Source organism: Nannobrachium achirus (genome assembly GCF_963921795.1).
Source record: "Nannobrachium achirus genome assembly, chromosome: 1".
Taxonomy (NCBI): domain Eukaryota; kingdom Metazoa; phylum Chordata; class Actinopteri; order Myctophiformes; family Myctophidae; genus Nannobrachium; species Nannobrachium achirus.
The window spans coordinates 21,224,997-21,252,451 of NC_137810.1; the positions used below are offsets into that span (position 1 = coordinate 21,224,997).

General features: G+C 41.7%; 2 protein-coding genes across 4 annotated transcripts; one reads left to right on the forward strand and one right to left on the reverse strand.

The window, feature by feature from the left end:
- Positions 1-219: 219 nt before the first annotated feature.
- Positions 220-14,730, forward strand: LOC308284886 (eukaryotic initiation factor 4A-II-like; the record flags this gene model as incomplete). 2 transcript variants are annotated; one of them, XM_080725610.1, is made up of 11 exons in its annotated part: positions 220-284; positions 1,120-1,180; positions 3,585-3,717; positions 4,550-4,701; positions 6,804-6,972; positions 9,557-9,666; positions 10,838-10,981; positions 11,308-11,445; positions 11,859-11,948; positions 12,147-12,226; positions 14,586-14,730. In XM_080725610.1, 11 exons carry the CDS (start codon positions 256-258, stop codon positions 14,728-14,730), a joined length of 1,251 nt encoding a protein of 416 aa, XP_080581736.1. The 2 variants fall into 2 exon arrangements, with proteins under 2 accessions (XP_080581736.1, XP_080581737.1); XM_080725611.1 differs by having other exon boundaries at positions 256-284; positions 1,132-1,180.
- Positions 14,731-15,899: 1,169 nt separating this feature from the next.
- Positions 15,900-27,364, reverse strand: rfc4 (replication factor C (activator 1) 4). 2 transcript variants are annotated; one of them, XM_080727504.1, is made up of 11 exons: positions 27,220-27,364; positions 25,154-25,271; positions 21,106-21,184; positions 20,587-20,666; positions 20,289-20,408; positions 19,784-19,927; positions 19,278-19,398; positions 18,964-19,089; positions 17,423-17,503; positions 17,094-17,207; positions 15,900-16,384 (listed from the first exon to the last, which is right to left on the reverse strand). In XM_080727504.1, exons 2-11 carry the CDS (start codon positions 25,267-25,269, stop codon positions 16,289-16,291), a joined length of 1,077 nt encoding a protein of 358 aa, XP_080583630.1. In that variant the 5' UTR covers positions 25,270-25,271; positions 27,220-27,364; the 3' UTR covers positions 15,900-16,288. The 2 variants fall into 2 exon arrangements, with proteins under 2 accessions (XP_080583630.1, XP_080583629.1); XM_080727503.1 differs by having other exon boundaries at positions 25,154-25,278; positions 27,220-27,359.
- Between the last annotated feature and the right edge of the window lie 91 nt (positions 27,365-27,455).

Here is a 27,455-nt window from a genome sequence, read left to right on the forward strand (position 1 = left end):
TTCAACTCCACAAAGCCGCCTTTGTTTTGGTGAGTAGCGAAACTGTATTTTATATTTTTACTATAGACAAGAAGGTGCGCAGCCTGTCCTGGGGCACAAGGCCTCATAGGTGACATAGCGTTGAGGAGGACTCCTTCTAACGCTATGGACCAGATGCTACGGAAACCGTAGTTCCGGCTGGTCGCGCTGAAGTGCCTGTGTGTGCCTGAAGGATGTGCTTCCTCTTTAATCGAGCTCTGTAGCTTTGGTCGGACCATGTCAAGCGATTCTGCGGATTACAACAGGTAAATAAAAACATTATCATCATGCACACATTATGTGTTTGCATGAATAACATCACAGTGAAACAGTACTATGCGCTGTCTGTGCTGTGTTCATAACGTGCACGCACAACAACACTGTGTTTTACGGACCATGGACAGCAGCCAGGTCAATAACATATTGCGTCCTACAGCTCGTTCATGTATAGTGCGTATAGGGATGGGACGATACTCGTTATTATTGTTGGTTGTGATGATCGTGGAGATTTGAATTTAACGTGAAATATTATCCGTCATGCACTGGGATCAATTCACATTTTATTTGCCGAGCTGCATTTAATCCTGCATTTAATGTAAAACGGACCTGGAAATAACGTAAGATACAGTCTTTTTTCACTCTCTACAAAATATCTTTGCCAAAAATAGCCAATCCACAAGCTCTGCTATTTTTGGCAACTGTTCCGCCCCAGGATAGGATAATGGATGTTGACGATATTTATTTTGATTATCGCATAGGCCTACATTTCTTTGGTCACAATAATCGTGACATGAAATTTTCATATCGTTCATCCCTAGCCTGATCCTCATAGAAAAGATGAAATGCTTAATGAAATGAGAAATGTGTGAACTGAATCTCTTTGTTGTGCCTTTGTGAAAGTTTATTCCCATCTGTCTACAACAGTGTTTAATAGGTCATGGTAATTTGGGGCTGTGGTAGCCAGGATCTGTCAGTGTTTGCATCGTTTTAAAAGCTATATGGCTGCTAAGGAAGTCATAAGCCACTGTGGCCTGCCCTGAAATGTACTGTACTGTATGTGTCCAAGCCTTATGCCTTACTTGTCCTTGTTTGTCCTGGAAGCTCTAAAGACAGAGACCATGATGGAGGCCCCGATGGGATGGAGCCTGATGGTGTCATTGAGGTGCAGCACAACATACACTCAAACATGACATCTCAAATGTAAAATGTACCAATGTTTAAAGTAATAATATAAAATGAAATGATATTGATTTGATATGCAAAACAAAATATGATTACACATGCATTATAATATAATTACATTTGTATCATGAACCATATCATTTTGTAGGCTACTGCTCAGCTCTTAGGTATGAAACCAGTTATGCAACTGCCTGGGACGTAAACACACAAGCAAGCACACGCATGCACATGCACACACACACGCACACACACACACACACACGCACACGCACACGCACACGCACACACACACACACACACACACACACACACACACACACACACACACACACACACAGTTCACCTTCTGGTTAGAATGTAGTGTAATCTTCTGAAGTAGAGCTCTGAAGTGCACACCTGCACAAACCTGTTATTGCTTACCATTACATTCCATCCTGTAGTTATTTTCACGCATACACTTTTGAATCTACGTATATTCATCCAGATACTCACTGTTGAAGGGCTGTAGATCCTCTGTGTGTGTGTGTGTGTGTGTGTGTGTGTGTGTGTGTGTGTGTGTGTGTGTGTGTGTGTGTGTGTGTGCGCGTGTGCGCGCGCGTGTGTGCGTGTGTGTGTGTGTGCATGTGCGTGTGTGTGTGTACTGTATATGGTCATCATGGACCCATAGCTTGAACAGACGGTGGGTGGAAATGCAGTAATATCACTAGTATGTATTGATTGATTGATTTGTATTGAAGTTCACAAAGTTAACATAATTATAACTAAATACATTTGGAATTAAATAACATTTTACTTTTCAGGATTCCAGTAAAAAGAAATAGCAAAAAAAATTTCAGGATTGCAATTAAAAAATATCACAAATAGCCGCAGCGTGACACGTATTGAGCTATTTTTGCAAAGTTTCTGCTCATTCTTGTGTGACATAGAATGACGAAGTAGGACATTAATTATGAAAAAAGTTAAAATACAGAGATAAGAGGTTTTCGGCCCTCTGGAGTGAGTGTGGAAATACTATAGTGGCCCTCTCCATCATCAAAGTTGCCCACCCCTGCTCTAACCTATTGCCTCCCTCCTATGTTCTCCCATTCTAACTATTGTTGCTACCATGAGACCTGAATTTCCCTCTGGGGATCAATAAAGGTTTATCTTATCCTAATCCTACTGCCCCTGGGCTTGACAAACACCACTGTAATGCACCAGGATGTGGCTGTGGGTCGTCAGCTACAAGTCAGCAGGAAAATCACCAAAGGAAGTGAAAAGAAATGACACTCCAAAAATGTCAAACAAAGTCTTCGTCAGAGTTCTGAAGAATGCTCTGGCTGAAACATGTTAGCCTGATGTAGCTTAAATAAATAAAAATGTGTCAAAGTCTTGCTTTTAAATTTTTGGGGGGAGAATGTTGCTATTTCCACGTCTTTTGGTGACTTACTGTTTTGTTATTTTTAGTGATAAATATATAACTGTTACTCCAATTTATTCTATAGGTTTACACATTTTACATTTTAAAGCCACTCTTATAACATACTGTAAGAATATTGCAAATGTTAATTTAACTCTTCAAGTCAGTGTAGAAATGTAACCAAATCCACTTAGTTACAGATGCATAAATTACCTAACACTGAGAATTGTACTGAGTAGAAGCAACACAGGTAAGCAACTATCCTAATATTATTTAAGTACAGTATTTACTTTTGTAATATACTAGTTTTCTTCTTAGAATACTAGAGTAGCCGTGCAGTGTGTTCTTGAAACCAGTTATACATACAATGTAAACACATGGACACACAGTCAGCAATAGACCGTTTTTCCTGAGCGCTCCCCTGTAGAGAGCGCCGCTGCCATTGCTGCTGCGATGTAAGCAGCAGCCAGTGGTGGAGTAGAAGCAAAATGATTGAAAATGGGATGATGTCTGCATAGATGATGCTAATGCCAATTTCAAAATAAGAATTCTCTTCATGAGATAGACAGCCATTCAAATCCGGGTGAAATGTATGGTGCCCAATTGATTATTTACCAATTAAATGATTGGGTAATGTAGATGAAGTTCAAGATAAAGTTGAAAATGGATTGTCAACCTCTGAAACTTGCAATTGTCAGAAGGACACTTGACTTGATAGTTGATACAGTATCAAATGGCTGTCCTGTTCTACACACCGTAAAATCCTCTTCATTTTAACCCTGAGACTGTACAAAGGTAACCAAATGGTCAAATGGACCTGAGTTACAATTACAAATGGCTAAATTAACACTGAGGATTTACTGTGTACGGCTGTATGCTGGGAAATAGGGAGAGAGATGATTTATGTATGGATCATACATAAGGTTTGTACAAATGTTAACAGACCTTTTTGACTTAACATTCTGTGTATATTTGTCTTTTTCAGAGCAACTGGACTGAGATCACAGACAACTTTGATGACATGAACCTGAGGGAGACTCTTCTCAGGGGTATCTACGCCTACGGTTTTGAGAAGCCATCAGCCATCCAGCAAAGGGCTATCATTCCATGCATTAAAGGTAAAGAAACATGTACAATACATTGTACAAATACATGTACATTCATGTACACTCAGTTGGAACTATTGTGCAAAAAACAAGTGTGTGTGTGGAATGAAGTAGTGAGTAATAAACTGAGGCTAACACAAACACAGCATTAACCTTTAAACACTGGCACTGGAGATTCAGTCTAACTGTGGCTGGTTGATGAATAATACTCATGCATTGTTAATAGGATTAACCACATGAACCCTAGTGGGCCTATTCTGGGTCATGTCATAATAGACAAGGACTTTTTGAAAATAGCAGATCTACAAGCGCACATTGCGACACGTTGTGAGCTTGTAGATGAGCTATTGTTGGCAAAGAAATTTGGTATAGAGGGAAAAAAAGGAAAACGTCTAGTACAGTATACGCCCCTGGAGGACACCGCTTCAAATGATTTACTGTATATAGGGTTTATCTTGTGCAACTGTTTTCCATCCCTAACCCTAACCCAAATGCTAGTATGCCTGAAACATGCAGTTTCTTGCAAAATCATCACTGAGAAAGGTTTTTGAGCGGTGCTAAGCACTCCAATACATAGCTTGTGTGTATCTCCATGTGTATATGTCCATGGAAAATGGACAGGCCATGAAATACTTATTGCAACCGTCAGGTCGCAGTTAGTATGAAAACAGCCAGCTCATGTCAGTGAGTCAGTCACGCCTCATGTCACGCGCCCCTTTTATGCCCATATATGTGATGTCATCAATATTAAAGGGGACATCCAGACCAGTCTAAAACTTGCAATGGGAGGAATTTATCCACACCCACTGTAATTGTTGCTTTATTCCATTCCCCCACTCCCAAGGCTATGATGTCATTGCCCAGGCCCAATCAGGAACAGGGAAGACGGCAACATTCGCCATCTCCATCCTGCAGCAGGTGGACATTATTGACAAGGACAAGGAATCCTACACGCAGGCCCTGGTCCTCGCTCCTACCAGGGAACTGGCACAGCAGGTAGGCCACAGAGTCACTCAGTTAGGCACACAGATAATAGCACAACAGATAGTCTGACTTTAGATAGTCAGGGATTAGCCAGGCCAGATCCCCTGTTTGAGTATGTTGAATCAGCAGCAGAGCTTCTCAGAAAGGGAGAGTATTTCACCTGCATTTGCCCCTAAAAATAGATATGTGCGAACCATAAAAAGAATTTGGTCAGCATGTACCCGAGAGAGAGAAAGATAAAGTGAGGCAGAGAGTGCGTCTAATCATGCTGAGACTGTGACAGTCAGGCAAGATTCCTCCCTTTCCTCCCATAAACTTCACTTCAAAGCCATTCTCATTAAAAAAACATATGGGCCGCAGAATGGTGGATGGATCTCACAATGATATTACACTAACATCCATCTAAAAGTAGATATTACACACCCACACAAATTAGACATTTAACGTGGGTAAAGCACAGTCGCTTACACAGCGATACAAACAGCAGGAGTCTCTATATCAGTGGTTCTCAAACCTTTTTGGCTGCAGTGCCCCCTTATACTGATTTCTGAAGACAAGCACCCCCTTCCCCTGACGGGAGCCTTTTGCTTTCAAAATATCGACATCAAAAGTCCAGTTCCAATGCCAATATGTTCAAAATAAAACAGCATAATGGCAAATAAACATTGCTCTCTATTGAACAGTTACATTAGTCTAACAGTTGCATTAGTCAAGTAAGTTATTGATGAAATGTGGGTTAACAATGTACAGATGAGCAAAGTCTGTCAATGTTTTATCATTAACCATAACAGTGAAATACATTCCCATTTTCTAGTTCTTTTCACATACCCCCTTCAGTACCCCCACGTACCGCTAGGGTAACACATACCCCCATTTGAGAAACACTGCTCTATATCAGCCATCTGCCATGTTATGAAAATGATCAGTGCCAATGTGGACTGTTCTCGGAGGTTCCGACACAAACTGAGGTATTTCCACTCACCAAACCTCCAAATCACAATGATAAACCTAATAGCTGGTTTCACACAGTCAGGTCAACTTGACAACTTGTTTTGTTTGGGCCTCTATAGTCTGTCTGACAGTTTTCCAGTCAAGAGCCAACAACATCCTCTACAGTAAAGCTCACATGCTGCCTTTCTTTAATTAAAGTTATGATCATCAGCGTGATATTTTATGATAACGCAATTCTCCCATTGTTTGGGGGTGAGCGTTTGCCCCAACTGTCACTCAAAGAGCCTCAAAGTGACTATACTGACAATCACAGTGCATCTTTTTCAGGACTTGGTAGAATGGCATTATCTTCCACTATCACACATGTCATCAGTGCCCATACTCTAGGTGGGGTTGGTGAAGGGGGCTTTCTGTGTGGAGTTTGCGTGTTCTCCCCGTGTCCCCTAGGCCTAGGGTATGCTAATGATGACAGATAGAGAGACCAGAAACAGAACATCAGCAGGCCTAGCGTTCCCTTAGCCTGATTATCTCAGCAGGGTCTATGATCTGGAGCCAGGCTTGCGTTCCCTGTGAATTATGAGGGTGATTGCAAGAGACTGGATGACTAGACAAGAGTAGGTTACGTCACCCCAGTGTCCCCCCAGTGTCTCAAAAAGGAGTAACCGATGCGCTTCATACCGTACATTCCCCACAGCATTTTGGCAGTCAGCAAAATAATCACTGCAGCAGATATGAGAGCCTACTCTGTAGTGAAAAACTAAGGATTTATGAACATGCAATGTAATTGAGCACCTTTACACTATTCCTTCACAAGCCCATTAAAAACATCATTGTTTGCTCTTTTTTATTAGTTTTTAACCACAATACTACATTTACTTTTTTGTTTTCATAATATGTGCCATAAGAAGGCACCCCGGAAGATGGGTCAGGTATACCTCCATTATTGTTCCAAGTTAAAAAGATCATACTTTATATTAATTGTATTAGTATTTTTTTTATAAATAACACATTTTAAAAATCAAGGTGATTTCTCCGGCATTTCTGCTTTTTTGCTGTATAAAAAAATGACCACACCGTGATGCCTTTGTACCGAACCGAACACTGAATCTTGTAAACCGTTACTCCCCTAACACGTTTATATTGTTTGTTACTTTATGTCACAGATTCAGAAGGTGATCCTAGCCCTGGGTGACTATATGGGAGCAACATGCCATGCCTGCATCGGAGGAACCAATGTCCGTAACGAGATGCAGAAACTTCAGGCCGAGGCACCACATATCATTGTCGGCACACCTGGGAGAGTCTTTGATATGCTTAACAGGAGATTCCTCTGTAAGTACACAACCAATTGAACTACATAACACGCACAAACGTTCACGTACACACATGCACACATGCACACACACGCACACACACACACACATTAAATAAACATACGTACAGTATAAGTATACTGTTCGTGTAATGCCATTGTGGTGTATGATTTGATCAGTCAAAATGCTTCTCTTAAACTAACCTTTTTCTGTCACACAGCTGCAGTCACATTGTCTGTTTTAATTGTGCAAAGCAGGTAAAATTATAATATTGAAACAACACATACGCTTCTGCTTCTATACGAGTCAGTGAAACTGGCAATGAAGAGGTGAATCTTGATACTGTATGCCTAATCCTGTACACTCTGTCAATACAGAGTTTAGTACTTTGGTAATGCGACCAACATGCAGACACATCTGGCTCTATGTTATCTATTGCTTGAGCTCGGAGCCTGTCCTGTACGTTTTGATTATTCTGGAAAACATACCTGGCCTAAGTTTGTTAAAAACTTTTCAGACGTGCTTATTCTCTTATGAAACATTTTGCTATACTACATATGATATCCAACCACTTTATTTATATAGCACATTTTACAATCACAACATTGAATTCCAATATCATGGTGATTCCATTCAGCACCCTAAGAATTCATATAATATCAATGGGGAGCTCCCTGACAATTCCTGTCCCTGCTCAAAACAGCCAAACACAATGCAACAAATAGGAATTTGCATTTGACCTAATTGTCCTGTTTGAAAAACAAAATCAATAGTGAGTACTCAATATCTTATTGAATTAGGGAGCCTTTGCATTTGCAATGTTAAACCTGCCATATAAGCCACTTCACAAAGTGGTAGTTTTGATGATGGAGATGAGCGACGGTCCATCAGTTTATTTGCCCTGGTAACTATTTAATTACATTTTCAGCGTGTATGTAGCCCATATTTCTTTGAATTATTATACACACCAAGATGCCTCACTTATCAATGGCTTTTTGTAAATGTTCAGCAATGTTTGCTGCTGTATGCCAATCATCAGAACCATGTTTCTTTCTCTATATAGTGACGTGATTTGGTATGACCCTGTATAAGAGAAGTCCAAGGTTCTGTTGTTATTATACCTTAATCCATGGAACATCTCCACTCTGTGATTGTTTTCCTCAAAGGGACACTGTACTCTGGCTCCCTAAGATCCAGCAGATCGCCAACACCCTCACCTTTACAAAGCTTTGAAGATGCATGTTTTATTGGTTATCGTTTTAGAGATTAACTGGGTAATCTACTCTGGTCTTGCAGACTCACATCAGTGCCAGAATGTGCTTGTATAAGACGTGTTGAGAGATTGCCTATCATAGTCTTAAGTATTCTCTTTATGCCCATGTTTTTGTAAAAGCAAATACTAAGGTTTAGAACGAGTACTTGAGTTCTCCCACCAACCTGTTGTAAACGGTAACATTTATTCTAACTCAGGGTTTCTGTGGATCATATGTAGATGGGACTTTTAACTCATTTATTGCTCCAGAAATTAACGGATTAAAATGTCCAGCGTGCCTCCCGCAGGCTGCATCCACGACCGTTGTCTTATTTTGAAGGCCAGAAATCCATAGCGTAAACACTTCCGGTTTGACGTCATCACGTCCTTCACCGGAATCGCTCGTCATCAACATACTGTTGTGTAATGGCGGATCGGTGCTTTTCAACATGTGTTATATAAGCGAGAATCTACTGCCATCCTCCCTTTGAAAGTGTTGTTTCGGGATAATGGACATTAAAGATGAGATTCCCCGTCTGCCTCAATGTTATGGGATTACTATTTTGTGCTTGTGGATCCGTGATGATGATGAATCGGCGAGGGCGATCGTGTCAGGACCTTCCGCGCACCAACAGGGTAGGAGAACCGCCGTTACAGTAATAGAGTACTTTTCACGAGTATACTCGGGATCGGCAGCATGTGCTACTCGAGTATTTTTCACGAGTATTCTCGGGATCGGCGCTAATTGAGTTAAAGGCATGCAAAAGGAATACACTCAACGCTCAAAACTGATGAGAAAATTGTGTAAATCGATTAGATAATGGGTAATAGGTGGAGCAGTCCTTTAGACCTGCCCGGTACTTATTCACACTTGAACAACTCCCTAACAATAATGACAAACCCATTATATTCCAGTATATTTGGGGGAAAACGGCTTAAAGAAAACAACAATAAATGTAGGATCCCTGCAAAGTAATCAACTCCAGTTCTTGTACTATTCCTGGAGTGGTGAAGTACAGCGGTCAATCCGGTCATGTACTGATGAATTGAGTTTAATGGCTTTGGCTGTAGCCTACTTCCTATACTCTTAATAATCGTGTTAATAAAGTATTCCATCAATAGTGTAGAAGACGAGGAGTCACCACACCACTACTTTATTTAGTACCCATTGAAACATTTGACACCCTGCTCATGAGGTGACAGACACGTTTTAATCAGTTGAATAACATAGACTTGCATATTACAAGCCAGGAGTGTGACAAGTGACTTTACAGTACTTGAGAGATGACATCTGGCAAAATGCAGTGCAGCTGGTTACCAACAAATGGTTTCCTCTCATTCTGTTGCTCAGCTCCTAAGCGGATCAAGATGTTTGTCTTGGATGAAGCCGATGAGATGTTGAGTCGTGGATTCAAGGATCAGATCTATGAAATTTTTCAAAAATTGCCAACCAGCATCCAAGTGAGTTTGATTTTTCACTCAAGTTGGATTTTCTTTTCTTTTCCCTCTTTTTCAAGACTTCTTTTTCAGCCTGTTTATTCATATTATTGGATGGTGGTAATAGGCTTTGTCGGTGGGTGCATGATAAAAGGTGGGGAATAGTTCCTGTTTTATTTCCATTTGAAAAGGCAGTCCTGGATTTCAGTAATGTGCACAGACCTAATTTTGGGCTTTTGTGTTACTTTGGACACAGAAGAAGAGTTGGTACTGACAATCTTTCTTTCTTTAGCTGTCTTCTGCCATTGTGTTAATTGTTCATGGGATTCCTAAAGAAGTGTTGCAGAGGAGAACGAGCATGGTCCGAGCATGGGTTCTTCTTTTGTTGGCCTCCACAACAATCAGTCAATGTACAATATGTAATTGAGATTAAGGCATGCCCATGAGTTGTACACATACATTTTTGCTGTCCTTTTAATGGGAGAATGCTGCTCATCGAACCATTACATTGCTATAGTAACACCTAGTCAGTGTTTGTGAACTCTCCCAAAGACAGAAGCCAGTTGACTAGAGCTGGTGATGTCAACAAGCTATTTCACCTGAATGTGCTTGCAGGTTAGCATGTGGTTTTGGGAAGTAGTTGATAAAACACGTTTTATTGGACTGTCTCAGACAAAAGGAGTATTCTACAGTATGAATTGTCAAACTTGGAGTGCTAGACTCAATTATTACAGTGTAGAGCCCAACCAATAAGGAGATGTTTAGCTGGAATGAAAATGTGTATGTGGATTCTACACTGATTGCAAGTGATTTATTAAAATACATTTCAGAATCAGAATCAGTTTTATTTGTCACATCACAATTTACAGGTGTAACTATGAGTTACATGAGTGCCCATTGTGTCCTTAATTAACAAGCAAAATGGCCCAGAAAGGCAAATACCAGGCCATTATGCATGTATATTGTGTGGATGCTGGAAAATGAGATCCATGAGATGGGTTGCTAACCATTTAGCCTATCATGCTTTTGTTGGGATTTTCTTGGCTCTTTCTTTTTTCTTTTTTTGAGTACGACCTCCTTGAAGGGGGAAAATGTGATTGCTAAAGCTATGTACTCCTTGCCCTTAAACAATTAAAGACACTTGACTTAGCACAGTTCTTTACTAGTCCTAATAAATCCTGTGGCTGTCCTCTAGGTGGTGCTGTTGTCAGCCACAATGCCTGCTGAGGTGCTGGAGGTGACCAAGAAGTTCATGAGAGATCCCATTCAGATCCTTGTCAAGAAGGAGGAACTCACCTTGGAGGGAATCAAGCAGTTCTACATCAACGTCGACAGGGAGGTGAGGAAAGTATAGAAGAAGCAGGGAGGGTTTTTAAAGAACAACCGAGAAGAGGAAATTGAGCAGTTGCGTATTAGCTTCAGTAGAGATGAGGTGGTTATGTTCAAGCCAATCGTTGATATACACTTAGTATATAAATACTGTGATACTCTGATACTTAGATTGTTACTGATTTCAATCAGACAACAGTGACCTTCCTCTGCTAAAGTAATTCTGTCTTGAATTGGCCCTCATCAGTCTGGACAGTGATGATGCCAGTATTAGTACACCAAATTGCCAGATCAATCTGGCAGTCAGTAACTTCTCTCCCGCCTACATGTTACCAGGATTGGAAGTTGGACACTCTGTGTGATCTGTATGAAACGCTGACCATCACCCAGGCTGTGATCTTCCTCAACACACGCAGGAAGGTGGACTGGCTGACAGAGAAAATGCACGCCAGGGACTTCACCGTCTCTGCACTGGTGAATGATTTAACAACGTGAACCGTATTCCTTATTCTTACTCCCTATTCTAGACATGTTATAAAATATGAACATTCGGTGAACACTTATCAGCTATTTTCGGTGAAAATAGCTGATCTATAAGCTCATGTCCCGTTCTGAGCTTGTTTTCAGAGATGATATTTGGTGAAGATTAAAAGAAAAAATAATGGGTGGAAAAAGGAGGGGACCAAGTATAGACCCCTGGGGGCCCTGGTCATAGGGTTTAAGTGGTTTATGTCAGTTTCAATTGATACTTGATTTGTGAATTGAATTGTTTCAATTTTAATTATGTCCGTTTGTTCCCCGTTAGTGTCAGTGCCTAGCACCAACCAGTGAGCTATAGAGGAGCACATAATAAACTAAAGTCAGTAACAACGATGTTGTATTTTCAGCATGGAGACATGGACCAGAAGGAGAGAGATGTGATCATGAGAGAGTTCAGATCCGGATCCAGCAGAGTCCTCATCACTACTGATCTGCTGGTACACTCCTGCTGGATTCAACTTCACATACACACACATAGTGTTTGGGCTACAACACCCAGATTATGAATATTCTCTAAAATTGAAATGTGGACACATAAACATGCATGTATAATTTACTCTGCATTTTAAACGTGAAGAAGTCTGAAGAAAATCATATTTTCAGCAGTCCTAATGTTTCATTTGGTTTGTGTGCAGGCCCGTGGCATTGACGTGCAGCAAGTGTCTTTGGTCATTAATTATGACCTCCCCACAAACCGAGAGAATTATATCCACAGGTGAGGTGAAATGTTTACATTCCATTCTGAGAAAAAACTAAATGCTTTTCTATCATCATAGTTTGATCTATACTTCTGAACTCTCTCCAAACACAACTAATAACTGGTCAGCTATTAGATTACCGGTATATAAGTAAATTCCATCAGTGCCAGTTTAGATTACTCATTGCTAGGTATGTAAAAACACTTATGGACGATTGGTTCCCTGGTTGTTACTAGCCATGATATCTATTGACTGGGGTTTCAGTGAACGTAAGATTAACTTTAAATCAAATCAAGCTTTATGTATATAGCACATTTAAAACAATCGATATTGACTTAACTTTTTTGTTGCCATGATTTTTTCTCTTCAATGTCCCTTGATGCCATGGTCTCCATAGACTTCCATGTAATTTATAGTGCACGGATCGTGCACGCCCATGCCTAGATGATGCACCACGTGTGTGCCCACTGTTCACAGCTTTCAAACAAAAAAATCCGCTTGGAAATCCGTTCAGGCATTCATGATTTACCAGCCATTATGTTTTCTTCAGATGTAAACAAACATGGCTGCCATGTTTGAAAGAATGGGTTGGTATGGGGGTTAAACATGCAATTTCGCGATCGCGATCATGCCTAACACATTTCTGGAGGTCCAAAAAAACATTTTTGAAAAAAAAAATTGACAAAAAAAAAAAAAAAAATCTTCAAAAACGGCCCAAACTCGGGAAACTCGGGGTTGGCACAGCATTGGTACCAATACAAACTCGGGAAACTCGGGGTTGGCACCATATGTGTTTTAAGTGCTGTACACTGTCAAATCAAAGCATCGACAAAACATTATGCATGTCACCCACATAGCATCAAAACACAATTGAAGTGAAATAAGTCAAATCAAAGTATCAACAAAACATTTTACATGTGCCCCACATAGTAACAAAAACACAACTGAAATAAAATGTGTACAGTAGCCTCAGTTGTGATCAAAGGCCAATGAAAAGAAATGAGTCTTGAGAAGAGACTTAAACGCCTCAATGGACTCACTGGCACTTCTGATGGTTAAGGGCAGGCTATTCCAGAGTGTGGGGCTGCAGCAGCAAAGCACCATCTCCCCTGCACCTCAGCCTAGCCTTGGGAACAGTCAAGAGCAGCTGGTTGGCAGACCTCAATGCTCTGACCGGAGTATAGTCTATAGTAAAATGTTCAGCCAGATATGAGGGCCCAGCCTGTGGATTGAGACATTTGAGCTGGGAGGTTTTAGCTCCATAATGGTGGGACTCTAAAGGCATCTCCATACTTCGACAGAACCGAACTTTTCGGTTGAAAAATAAACTTTTTTATTTTTTATCTTTTCCGAAAAAAAAGCGTCGGATGTTCATACTTCGCTCCTGTTCGGTTGGCACGTTGGAAGTTGGAAGCGGTGGCACGTATTGTGGAGGTTATGGAGTAGGAGGAAATGTTAGAGGAGGCAGAGGTGGAGGAGGAGGCGATCACATCTAGCCGTCAGTGGTATGTCCGCCCGCTAAATACGACAAGTCCCCAGGATGGCCTGTATCAGACTCTCGTTCAGGGGATGAGGGGCATGGACGAGGAGAAACATATTGAAATAATGAGAATGTCTGCCAGTCGTTTTGACGACCTTCTGCGGCGTGTCGCGCCGCTCATTGAGCATGCACCGACAGTCCGACACACACACACACACACACACACACACACACACACACACACACACACACACACACACACACACACACACACACAGTATAGTAGTTTTCGCAGGTCGCAAAGCAAAAACAAAAGCAATGTAGGCTACAGTAGCCTCGCGTCACCAGGCTTTCCAATGTACAGTAGCTTGGGGGGGGGGGGGAGACACACACGTGATCCAACCGACCAATCACGTTGGCCGTTTCACCGAACATGATTTCGGCGAGTGACAACATCTCGTAGTGCAAATTTCAGAACTATTGTTCGGAGAAAAAGCATTCCAGAACTTTTGAGGAATTACATTTTATAGTTGAAAAGGACCTTTTGACCGAAAACGGCGGTTTCGGTCATAGTATGGACAGGCCTTAAGGGTGTGATGCACCTTCATGCTCCCTGATGAAGGAGGGAACCATACTGATTCTGCATTCTGGTGACTCCATGGTCTTTCCTCTAGCCTAGCGCCACCCGTAGCATTGGCTGTAAGGAGCAGCGCAGCCTCAAGCAGGCTTCTCACAGGGATTTTTGTTTTGGTTTTCCTTCATTTTTATCTACTATCTATTTCGTTTTTCACATTTTTAAGATTTCATCACAGTTTTAGGAATTAGAACCGTTATTTGTTGGTTATTTATGTTACTTGTACCTAAAATGACTTTGGTTTTCCTCCCCTTCATAACAGAATTGGACGTGGTGGCCGTTTTGGTAGGAAGGGAGTCGCCATCAACTTTATCACTGAGGATGATCAGCGTACTCTACGTGACATCGAGACCTTTTACAACACATCTGTTGAGGAGATGCCGATGAATGTAGCCGATCTGATTTAAATGTCGACTCGAGAGCTGTTGTTTATTTTGGTTCCTTTTTGAATGCGGCACCCACAATTTAGCAGAATATACACGAGCATTGTGCTTATCTTATTGGAAGCAACGTATTGAATCTCTTTTGTCTGAAATGCTGGAAGAGGATCAGAATTTCAGATATTGTCTAAGCAAAGCTAGCGACTGATAGTCGCAAGCTCTGGTGAAGGTGTGACGATAAATGTGTGGTTGTCTCACTCTCCAGGTTTATTACAGAAGGGAATAGGACTAATTTATAAAGGTGATGGGTTCTCACTGTTGGCTCTCTGTTATGTATTATTTTCCTAGGCCAATACAGGCACATATAGTAGACATTCTCTACCATTTGATAGCTTACTTATGGACTAAAAGATACAAGTGCTGTGTGAAGTCAGCAGATTATGTGAAGCCGACATATATAAGGTTATTGTAGGAAAAAGGGGTCAGAAGCAAAAAATGACCCCTTATATATTCAGCACTTTCTCATTGACACTTTTGTTTTGTGTGCAATGTATACAGCCTATTTAATCTATTTTCCAAACAAATGGGGACCGAGTATTTATCTGTGACAAGCGGCTCCACAAAAATATAAGCTCCTGATTTTGAATTGTATTGGATGGGTTTGAAAATAAAAACAATCATAGAATGTGGTTACTTATTTCTCTTTCCTGTCTCAGAATGTCAATGAGGTTTATCATGTGACTACATTCTAAAAACACACAATTCACATTCTTGTATTATCGATTCGATCCTGGGCATGGACATGCTAAATAGGCTGGTTAGAGATTGCAATTAATTTAGACTTTGATTAGGCTAATGTGTCAAATGTGAAATGGTTAGATCAGATCAAATGTGTATGATCTGATCTAATGTGACAATTGCTCAAATCTATTACTCAACATAGACAAATACAGATGATTTTAGTATAGTCCAGTAATCTGTTAAATAGCTTAACACTGCTGACCTAACTGGGAAAGTAAGTACATTTAAAACTGGTTTAAAACTCAGTTTCAGAGCAATGTTTTTATTTAAACCCTAAACCTGAATAATGATTTGCTTAATACTGACCGAGGAGACAACGTTGACAACATAGAAACAATTTAATAGGCTACTGTTCAAAATTACAAAATAGTGTACAATGACTTGTTGGTCAACAGTTACATGAAAAAGTACAGCAACATCGGATTTATTACTGATCAGAAGGCTGATATTTAACATTTACTGTAGGTCTGTCATGTATGAAAAGGCTATTTTTGTCTTGAGTAAACACAATCTGGTAGTGCTCAAAGAAACTGACCGGTACCTCTGATCATGAGCCAATTGCCTAGCCAACAGGCTTTGCAGCTTGCAGTTAACAGTTATAGTTGGTGAAGACACACTGTGGTATACAACTTTGTTCAGCTTATTTTTTGTAGAAATAATGTATATATAGTGTAACACACTGTTGTTTATGATGGAAGAATCAAAGTAGGTTTTTAATAATGTCTGGAAGTCTTCAGAGGTACGCTAGGAAATGTGATGTTGGTGAGGTCTAGACAGGAGAGTACTAGTTGTTCTGGGAGGCCTGCTGCATGATGACAGAACACAGGCTCAGTATCTGCAGGTACTCATCTGCTCCGTCTGCTAGGCACTTGTCAACCACCTGAAACAGAGAAAGATGGAAAAATGAGCGCAATGCAAACCAAGTTGTGATTCAGTTACAAGGAAGCAAACCACTAGATGAACGATATTTGATAGAATTTATATGCAAGCCTTCACACATTTTTAAATTCATCTCCACCATATCCTTCTAAATGGAAATGGATTTTGCAGCCCATTGTGAATTGCCTTCAAGGTATTCGCTGACTGTACGGAACAAGAGAAGCAAGTTGACGAGAAAGGGTGCGTTATATGGAAATACATTTTAAGCAGAGTCATACATTTCCAGGACAGAAATATGGGTGAATTGTTCTGAGGAAAACATCACTGCACTTGTGACTAAATAAGGCAAGAAAATGTGACCAAAGTGTGGTTATTGCCTGGTCCACCACAAACCGTGTTGCACACATTGGCACAGCTTGGTAACCCATCTCTGCATGGTACTAGGACCAGTATTTCTCTGATTTCAAGCTTTCAACATTGATCTTAAAATGTGAGAATAATTATGGTCAATAAAAGGTACTTTAATTACAATGACATTTATTTACAGCATGGACCGACAGTGTCAAATAGGGATGTTTTCATATTTTGAGTGTTGGCTATTAATTTAGTAAATAGTTAACTTCAAATATTCAGCACTTTGTAGGGGCTCCCCCAAAATCTCCTGAAGGATCGATAGAACTCACAGACAGAAGCACTATCAAAATACCTACCGCCATCTTTTCTGCGACGGCCGACTTCTGCTTGTCGTTCAGGTCTTCACCTATGACCGCCTCATGGAGCTGACCCAGGATTTGACTGGCTGCATAGCCTTCATCCACCATATTCTATTGCATCGTGGAAGAGGTGGGAAGTGAAGAGGGGGAAATGGAAGCAGACATATAGCATGATAAGATAAAATAAAGAAAACAAAATAAAAAAGTCACACAAGCTGTTAATTTTCATTAATATAATTTGGCTCAATCTTCACCACAGGAGTGACATTAAGAAAAGACATTCCCTTCACCAAGTTAGGAATAGACCACCATGTCTGGGTACTTACCCGCACAGCAATCTCTAGCTTCTCAAACGTTCCCTTGTAACAGATCTGTAACAAATTGTCAATCATCTTGGGAGGGACTACCTATGATAAAGACAAATAATGATTAATTGTAAAGGTTTTGAGTATCCAAGCCATTTGCCTAGGGATGACAGCTAGCTACAGGGCCAGGTCATTGTTTTAATCAGCAGGTAGAACATCATAAAATCTATCATTAAGCAGCTGAGATGAGATGCCATAAGACCAGTTTGATCTATATTGTTAAGTTTGTGATATTTTTTATAGGTTTCTCTGAAACATCTAGCAAAAAAACAATAATAATGTTGTTACAAATGTTCTTATCTAGTTCAGTGGTTCTGGTTCCCAAACGGTATACTGAGGCCTACGCAAAATGTACTACAGTACAGCACGCATTCAATTCCCAATATAGAGTCAAATTCGATACCCCCCTTTCAATCTGTGTCTCTATTTTGGGCATGTGATTATAACCAAATATTTGCTTGTAGATCAGCTATTTTCCCAGAAAATATTAAATAAGGCTTAATGGTTCAACCTTTTTAATTTGGCATAAGTAACTAAAAAGAAAGGTTTACAGACCGAGTTATTGCGACCGCAGGTCGCATTTACTATCAAAACCTCCACAGGCTGTCCGTGAGTGAGTCAGTCACACGTCACACGTGAGTGAGTCAGTCCGTCAGTCACACGTCACACGTCACACTCTTGCCCTGCTCATATCTCCGCAACCGTTGCCCCGATCCATGCCAAATTTTGCACACACACTCCTTACCTGCCAAACTACAACCTCCAAGGACCCCCGGAGCTCCAGGGACCCCCAGGTCCCTGGGGGACCCCCAGATGTAAAAAATGACCAAATGTGCTAAACTGACCAAATGACCACCCCAACGGGGCTGCTCACGGGGAATTCCCGGGGACCACCGACTCCTGGTGCTCCAGAACGGATGCAAAAGTGGTGGCGCCCCCAGTGGAGGACCCCCTACACTGCAGCTCACATAAAATGCCGTAACTCCGGCTAGGAGCGACCGGGACAGCCGGGGCCGGTACCTATTCGTCCGCCTTGGCGGCACGGAGACCCCACCCCTCATTTCTCACATGGCCCTCTTCTAGCGTTCTAGCGCCACCATGAGGCCGATTCTTGCAAAACACATTTTTGGACACTGCTCCTACAATTTTTGCCCTAAAATCACGCAAATCGGTACACAGTATGTCTACACTCATCCCATCAACATGAATCTCTCCCATATAGCACCACCTCCAGCCTGATTTTTAAAAACACATTTTTGGACACTGCTCCTACAGATTTTGCCCTAAAATCATGAACATCACTACACAGTATGTCTACACTCATGTCATCAACATGGATCAGGAAGATTTTGGCAAAACAAATTTTTGCCCTATTTGTGGAGATAAGTGACCTACGGTCGCTTATCTCCCGATTAGGGAGTCTTACTGGTAATGATAACATGTCTGTTATGGAGGCAACTGACTAGATCCTACACAGAACTACAGAAGTAGGTCTCACCCACCCCAGCTATCTCGATAATGGCAGTCTCTGTGATCTCCTTGTCCGTGTTGAGACGAGCCGCACTCTGGAGGAAGGTGATTGCTTTTCGTAGGTCACCTTCCGACACTTTCACCAGTGCTGCTATTGCCTGGAAGAGAAAGCAAGTCAGCAGTTGCCACTGAAATATTACATATCCATATACATAGCTTTTATTTTATTTTATTTGAGAACAAAGACAATATTAATTTCACATTGACAATCCTATATTCTCCCCTGAATTAATCTCTCATTGGACATGCATTCTCCCTGGAACAAAACCAGGGTGGTTCCGGTTACCTCTGTGGAGTATTTAAGGTTCTCCTTCTGACAGATGTCCAGCAGGCGCTCTTCTTGGATCTTATTGGCTAGAGGTTTAAAACGGAACTTGGAACATCTGGAGGTCAGTGGCTCAATGATCCTAAGAATCACACATAGACACACCGTGGTTGGCCAAGTAACACAGAGTAGGCTGATAAATGACCTGCCAATTATGACAACTCTATAGTTTAGAGGAGAAGATGGTTTTTGCATTCTTGAATTTTAAAGCTGCAATTGAGTTTCAAACCCCGGGCCTCCAGCTCAGGCCAAGATTACAGATATTGGGGAGATATATTACTTCATGAACTTCAGGCAGTACCACTTGTTCCGGATTGCAGCTTTAATGATATTTATACTGTTTAAACTATCATCACCTGTTCTTGATGTGGACCGATTAATGATTCATATGCATGTCGGGGTATTGTGCTAGCATAGCCTACCTGCTAAAATAGTTAGAGATGAGCCAGAAGCAGGTGCTAGCCTACCTGCTAACATAGTTGCAGATGAGGCAGAAGCGTGTGGTACGTGTCTCCTTCTCCATGGTTCGTCTCAGAGCGGCCTGGGCAGCGCCCGTCATGGAGTCAGCCTCATCCAGGATGATGATCTTGAAAGGAGGGCATGGCTTTCCACTAGGCAACAGCATCATAACAATATAAACATTAATTCATGACTGCAACACCTAACTGTTAACAAAACAAATATTCAATAATTGAGTGTAAGGATGCAAATGGTTATTTGATCATTCACATACAGTATTTGATTTAACAGAGACAATCTACTAAGGCTAAGCCACATTTAAGCAAAGCATGTCACAATTTAGTCCTCATCTCTTGTCTGTCTGGAAAATGCTTTTGGAATTGTTAATAACAGTACTGTATGTGTTCTCAATCAAAAGATCGCTTAAATTCTTTTTACCATTAACTGCTACTGAATTCCACTACATTCCCATTCCTGTTAGAAAAGAAGTTCGGTGGCATTTTGGATACTCACTCTGTTCGTCTCCCAGCCACAGTGAGCTGAGCGAACCTCTTGACCTTCTCTCTGACCACCTGGATCCCTCGTTCATCAGACGCGTTCAACTCCAACACCCTCTGTTTGTAAAGTTCTGGACTGGAGGGACAGAGGAGTGGACTCATGGACAAGAACAAAGACATACTGTACAGAGCAAACCACTCCAGCTCCACCACTCTACATCAGAAAAGACTTCCTGAGATTATTTAGAAGTATTGTTTGTAGAGCAAGTGCACGACAACATAAACATGTATCACAGCAGTCCTCAGCTCCTCACCCGTAGAGTTCTCTAGCAGCTGCTAGGATGGTAGAGGTCTTTCCTGTTCCAGGTGGGCCATAGAAAAGTAGATTTGGGAGCTGGAATTAGAACACACACACACACACACACACACACACACACACACACACACACACACACACACACACACACACACACACACACACACACACACACACACACACACACACACACACACACACACACACAACACACACACACACACACACACACACACACACACACTTGTATAAATTGAAGTGGTCAGCCATAACTATGGATTTTAAACAATTCAGCTGTTGAAAGGCTTTCCAACGTCATCACGAAACATTTCTAGAGTTCACAAAACACTGATCCCAAAGTAAAACTAAACTGGAACCAGTTTAGTTATTGTGTGGATAATGTACGTGAAAGGAACATTTCAAAATCAAGAGCAATGTTATTCGATTCGCTACATCTTTGCTATTGAACCAGTAAGTCCCAGTAAATGTAATGTTGGTGCATGTAAATTGTACATACATCTGCCCCTTCCAGTGACTTCTTCAGTACTGCTATAACCTCATCCTGGAATGCCACTTCATCCACACACTTTGGCCTGCTGGAATAAGCACAAATAAGGTCTGTCAGTAATAATACAACGACAATATGCAGCCAACAGTAATAGTTTCAATTAATGAATTTAAGCACAACACAGAATCATACCACTACAGAGCATTACAAGAACTAAGCCGTTTTATTTAGCCTCGCAGTAAAGGAGATAGCAATTAAAAATTACCAGTAATAATAATAATAATAAAACTTTATTTGTATAGCACCTTTCATGACATGAAATGCAGCTCAAAGTGCTTTACAGAGCATAAAATGAAGCACACGTGCTTAACAGAGAAAAAGTAAAATAGAAATAAAAAATACATAAAAAAGAGATAAGTAAAATGATTACAATAAAGCAAGAAAAAATAAAAGCATAGAACATTGAAGAACAATTTCAGAGCCGTGCGGACGTCAATAGCAGCATAGGGATTAAAAAATTTAGCTAAAAGCAAGAGTAAAGAAATAGGTCTTGAGCTGTGCTTTAAAGCTATCCACCGAGGCTGCCTGTCTTAGGTGTAGTGGTAGTTTATTCCAAGCTGTCGGTCCATAGAAGCAGAAAGCTGCCTCACCATATTTTTTATATGTCATTGTTGGCACCTCAAGTAGGTCTGCACTAGAGGACCTGAGTGGGCGGGTTGGAACATATCTATGCAGGCAGTTATAGAGGTACGAAGGTGCCAGACCATTTAGAGCTTTATAAACAAGTAAAAGAATTTTAAAATCAATCCTAAAAACAACCGGGAGCCAGTGTAGCGACGCTAAAACTGGAGTAATATGTTCTCTTATCTTAGTTTTTGTTAAAACTCTGGCTGCTGCATTTTGAACAAGTTGTAATCTGTCAGTTGTTTTCTTTGGCAGACCAGAGAGAAGTGCGTTGCAGTAATCAAGCCGAGAGAAAACAAAAGCGTGGATCAGCGTTTTTGCATCGTTCAGCGACAGATAGGCTCTAATTCGCGCAATATTTCTAAGGTGAAAGAAGGCAATCTTCGTGACATGATTAATGTGTGTATTAAAATTTAATTCAGCATCAATGATCACCCCCAGGTTCTTAACAGAGGTGTTATTTTCTTTAGCCAGGTTACCAAGTCTATTTATTATTGATTCTCTCTGGGCAGTAGAACCTATTATGAGAACTTCTGTCTTGTCCTCATTTAGCTTGAGAAAGTTCTCACTCATCCAGCATTTTATGCTGGACACGCACGTCAGCAATGGGTCTAGAGCACAGGGGTCGTCCGTAGCCACCGAAAGGTACAACTGGGTGTCATCAGCATAGAAATGGAAATTCACACCGTGAGCGGAAATAAGTTCTCCCAGCGGCAGTATATAGAGGGAGAATAATAAAGGACCAAGAATCGAGCCCTGTGGAATACCAGAGCAGATGTTGTGTTTGTTTGACTCGAAGTCAGCTAGATTAACAGAGTAGCTTCTGCCTGTCAGATAAGAGCAAAACCAGGACAGAGCTGTACCTGACAGTCCTACCCAGTGTTCGAGACGTTGTATTAGAATTGTATGGTCAATTGTGTCAAAAGCCGCCGATTGGTCCAGCAGTAGGAGAACGGACACATCTTTGTTATCAGCAGCCACCCTAAGATCATTAATAACTTTTAAAAGTGCAGTTTCTGTGCTGTGTCCTTTCCTGAAGCCGGATTGGAATTTGTTGTGCACCTTATTGTTCTGCAGAAACACATCCAATTGATGAAAGATAATTTTTTCTAGGACCTTGCCCAGAAAAGGCAAATTAGAGATGGGTCGATAATTATCCAGCACGGACGGGTCAAGGTTGGGTTTTTTGAGTAAGGGTTTAACTACAGCCGTTTTCAGTGAGTCTGGAAAGACACCTGATTGTATAGAGCTGTTTACTATTTTTAGGATATCTTCAATAACACAGTCTACAACCTCTTTAAGAAACGGCGTGGGTATTGCATCCAGCGAGCAAGAAGACGATGTAATTTGCGATATGGTTTTACGAAGTTCCTCTTCATCAATTGCACAAAATGATACTAGGCTCCCCCTAGATTTATCGATGCTTTTACACATGGCACCATTAACCGCATTTGCATTTGTGACAGTATTATTCGTAATACCAGCTCGAATGTTAACAATTTTGTTGTCAAAGAAGGATGCAAACTCATTACACTTTGCTTTAGAGGCAGGGAGTGACTGCTTGTAGGACTGGGGGGGGTTTAAAAGGCGTTCAATGGTAGAGAATAAGACCCTAGCATTGTTCTTATTCTCATTAATAATTCCGGAAAAATAGGCCTGCCTAGCCAGACGCATGGTTTTATTATAGGTGGCTGTTGACGCCTTAAATATCTGTAGGTGGATTGTTAATTTATTTTTTCTCCAAGCTCGCTCTGCTCTGCGGCATTGTTTTTTGAGTGAACGTATATGATCGTTTATCCAGGGTGTTACTTTGGAATTATATTTCTTTTTAGTTTTCATAGGAGCCACTATATCCAGAGCTGACTCCAATTTAAGATTAAAACGTTGAACCATATCATTTACTGAGGGAATATCCGGAAGGCGGGGTGCACACGCAAGAAGGCTGGCAAACTCTTCTGCTGCCGAGGAACCGAAAAATCTCTTTTTTATAGTATATTCTCTATTGTTTTTTTCTAGATCAGAGACAGTCATATTAAAACACAGTAAATAGTGGTCTGATAAATCAGGCTTAGCGATAATCCTGTCCATAGAAATATTTAGCCCTTTAGAGATCACAAGATCAAGGGTGTGGCCTTGATTGTGGGTTGGCCCGGTAACATGCTGATCAAAATCAAGGGAATGCAGTAACTGTAAGAAACTCATAGCTGTAAGATCAGTAACAGTGTCCACATGCAAGTTAGTATCACCAGCAATAAGGGTTCTCTCATAGTCCGTGGAACAGATAGATAGAAGTTCAGATATTTCTGTAAGAAATAAGGCTTTGCTACATTTTGGTGGGCGATATATCGTAATCATTAGAACAGAGGATTGACTCTCAAATAAGTTAGCTTGATATTCAAAGGATGAAAAACTTCCAAAGGACAGGCACTTGAATTTAAAAATGTCAGAGAAAATGTATGCCAAGCCTCCGCCTCTTTTTCCTTCGCGCACTGATTGAATAAAGTGATAGTTTGGTGGGCAGGCGACACCAAGTGCAAAAGCTCCATCGTTGCCCAGCCATGTCTCTGTTAAAAAGATTATATCTAATTTCTCTTCACAGATTATATCATTTACAGAGGAGGACTTGTTTAAAAGTGACCTGATGTTAAAAAGTGCCAGGTTTATTTTATGACATTTTACTGTACTATAGCCCCTACAGGGAATGTAAGTTAAGTTAGCTAAATTAGCAGAGCCACTGCTTATCCTGGACTCTCTATTTGAAATTACAGTAGAAATGTTGTGAGCCTGCTTAATAAAAGCGCTTGAAGGAGCATCGGGTCCAGATACGTTAGTTGCTGGGTATAATGGACCCAGCTGACATCAACGGCTAAACGTATTGTCCAGCTGGGAGGCCTGGGTCTTCAGTCGTTGTGGTCGTGGAGGGATGGGTGGGGGCGAAAACACCCAGGCCACAGATTTCTGGGGCACGGCCGGGGCAATTTCAGGCGTTTTCAGGGATGGTGGTTGTGGTGCCGGGCGTTTGTCCTGTGGTGGTTGTGCCGCCGGGCCATTGACCGTGTGTCTGGCCGGGGTCATTTTTAACGCAGTGTTAATGAGTTCATTCATTCCATTCGTGAATTCTAGAAGAGGCATTGGAGATAGTGAGAAAGAGGAGGATTGGGGTGATGGGGCGGTTGTACCCGCCCCCTCCTCTTCCTCTGTCAACTCTCCGTTGTCAGTTGCCAGTTCACTTTGCTCACTGTTCGGGCCAGCCACGGCTGAAGCAGGGAATCCACAAAACTCTTCTTCATTACTGTCCTCTTCGAACATTTCCCACAGTGACCAGCATTTTGTAGGCACTCTGCACTTACTGTGTTAACTTGTTCACACTTACTATTTCTCCACCCAGGGGACAGACTTGGCTTTCTTCTCTGTGCTGGTCCCTGCTACTGCCTTGTCTTTCTGAGGTTTAGTAGCTTGGACAGATGCTCCCTTTAAAAACGCCTGCATGACTTTGGTCTAGAGGGGAGAAACAAATACTATTTAGTTTAACGCCCAGGCTATACTTACAAATGCAACATTTACCATTTTCATAGGCTCTGCCTCTGATGCCTGACATGCTGTCAGGCATCAGAGCTAGCGGTTTCTAATCCCGATGACCTTTGCTGCGTGTCACTGTCACTCCCCATCTCCAGTCAGTCTAGTGTCTTATTGCGACCGTAGGTCGCAGTTACTTGCACTCCTATACTATCCAAACCTCCACCGGCTGTCAGTCCGTCCGTCCGTCAGTCAGTCTGTCACACGTCACACTTTTGCCCTGCTCATATCTCCGCAACCGTTGCCCCGATCCATGCCAAATTTTGCACACACACTCCTTACCTGCCAAACTACTACCTCCAAGGACCCCCGGAGCTCCAGGGACCTGGCGGGGACCCCCAGGTGTAAAAAATGACCAAATGTGCAAAAATTACCAAATGACCACCCCAACGGGGCTGATCACGGGGAATTCCCGGGGACCACCGACTCCTGGTGCTCCAGAACGGATGAAAAAGTGCCAAGTGGTGACGCCCCCAGTACTGCAGCTCACATAAAATGCCGTAACTCGGGCTAGGAGCGTCCGGGAGAGCCGGGGCCGGTACCTATTCGTCCGCCAAGGCGGCGCGGAGACCCCACCCCTCATTTCTCACATGGCCCTCTTCTAGCGCCACCATGAGGCCGATTCTTGCAAAACACATTTTTGGACACTGCTCCTACAATTTTTGCCCTAAAATCACGCAAATCGCTACACAGTATGTCTACACTCATCTCATCAACTTGAATCTGTCCCATATAGCGCCACCTTCAGGCCGATTTTTAAAAACACATTTTTGGACACTGCTCCTACAGATTTTGCCCTAAAATCACACAAATCGGTACACAGTATGTCTACACTCATCTCATCAACATGGATCTGTCCCATTTCGCGCCACCTGCAGGCCGATTTTTTAAAACACATTTTTGGACACTGCTCCTACAGATTTTGCCCTAAAATCACGCAAATCGCACAGTATCTCTACAGTCATGTAATCAAAACGCATCTGTCCCATCTAACGCCACCATCAGGAAGATTTTGGAAAAACATTTTTGCCCTATTTGTGGAGATAAGCGACCAACGGTTGCTTATCTCCCGATTAGGGAGTCTTACTGGTCAATAAAAGCATAAAAGTCCAAAAACTTCGGTCTGAGGCAGTGAGTCACGGAAAAGCACAGGACAGTACAGTGCAGATAAAAGGTCTACTAATAGGATGAAAAACACAAAAAAGCACTTTGGCTTGTTTACATTGGGGTCCTTTGTACTCAATTAATTGAGAAAAATACACCAACTGGCGTTTGAGATCAGACAGTCCCAGTAACAAGGCCAGGATCCCTCCACGAAATTGAGTGCTATAATACTGCTATATATAATATATATGTAGAACATGGGTCTACATAGTATTTCTGCTATTCTAGGGCTATGTTAGCCTAGGGCTGCATGTGCATTGTGCATGTGGTCTGTCAGAGTCTCTGTGTACGACACTACGACAGCCTACTACAAGAACAAGGTCATGTAAAACTGATGTTGTTGTGTTTGAGGAATCGTTCAACCTTCGAAAAACATTTGAAGAGGCTGAAGCTGAAGGCTGAATGAATGTCGACTCGACGTCTGGGTTGCATAAGTAAGACAAGTAAACTGAAGAACCTGTACCGTTCTGTGCAAGTTAGCTTCTGTAGATGCATTTCGGATTTAGTATCCCTTCTCTGAAAGTCTGCAGACTAGTTGCCGTGGAATGTATTTCATTTGATTATCATCATGGGTGTCTGTCTAAACAGCAGTCTAGCTGTCATAAAAGACGCACGCACTGCATCGCGCCAGCTATAGTCAACAACCACTAGTACAAGTGTACAACTACATTAATCACGTAAAATACGGACTCTACTTACCGATGATAATGAAGGCAAACCGTGATGCGAATAATCCGTCAGATCGGTCAAATTATACGATTGTTATTTCGCCTGCGAAAGATATATTCAACACTGCAGCACTGTTGTTGACATGTGTAACTAACTGCACAATGATTTCGCGCCCTGCCGGAGGAGATCAGTTCCGCTGACGACATTCTGTTTTGTCCAATCATGGGCGCCGGGTGCTGAAACTGTCCTAGCTCCACCCCTCCCTC

Bases quoted from the DNA above. Each gene is read 5' to 3' on its own strand.
- rfc4 (XM_080727504.1), bottom strand. From the start codon at position 25,269: ATGCAGGCGTTTTTAAAGGGAGCATCTGTCCAAGCTACTAAACCTCAG. The intron at 19,928-20,288 runs GTGAGTATCCAA...GCTGTTGCCTAG, and splicing joins GTGGCTGGGAGACGAACAGA to TGGAAAGCCATGCCCTCCTT. The intron at 17,208-17,422 runs GTAAGTACCCAG...ACGATGCAATAG, and splicing joins AGCTAGAGATTGCTGTGCGG to AATATGGTGGATGAAGGCTA.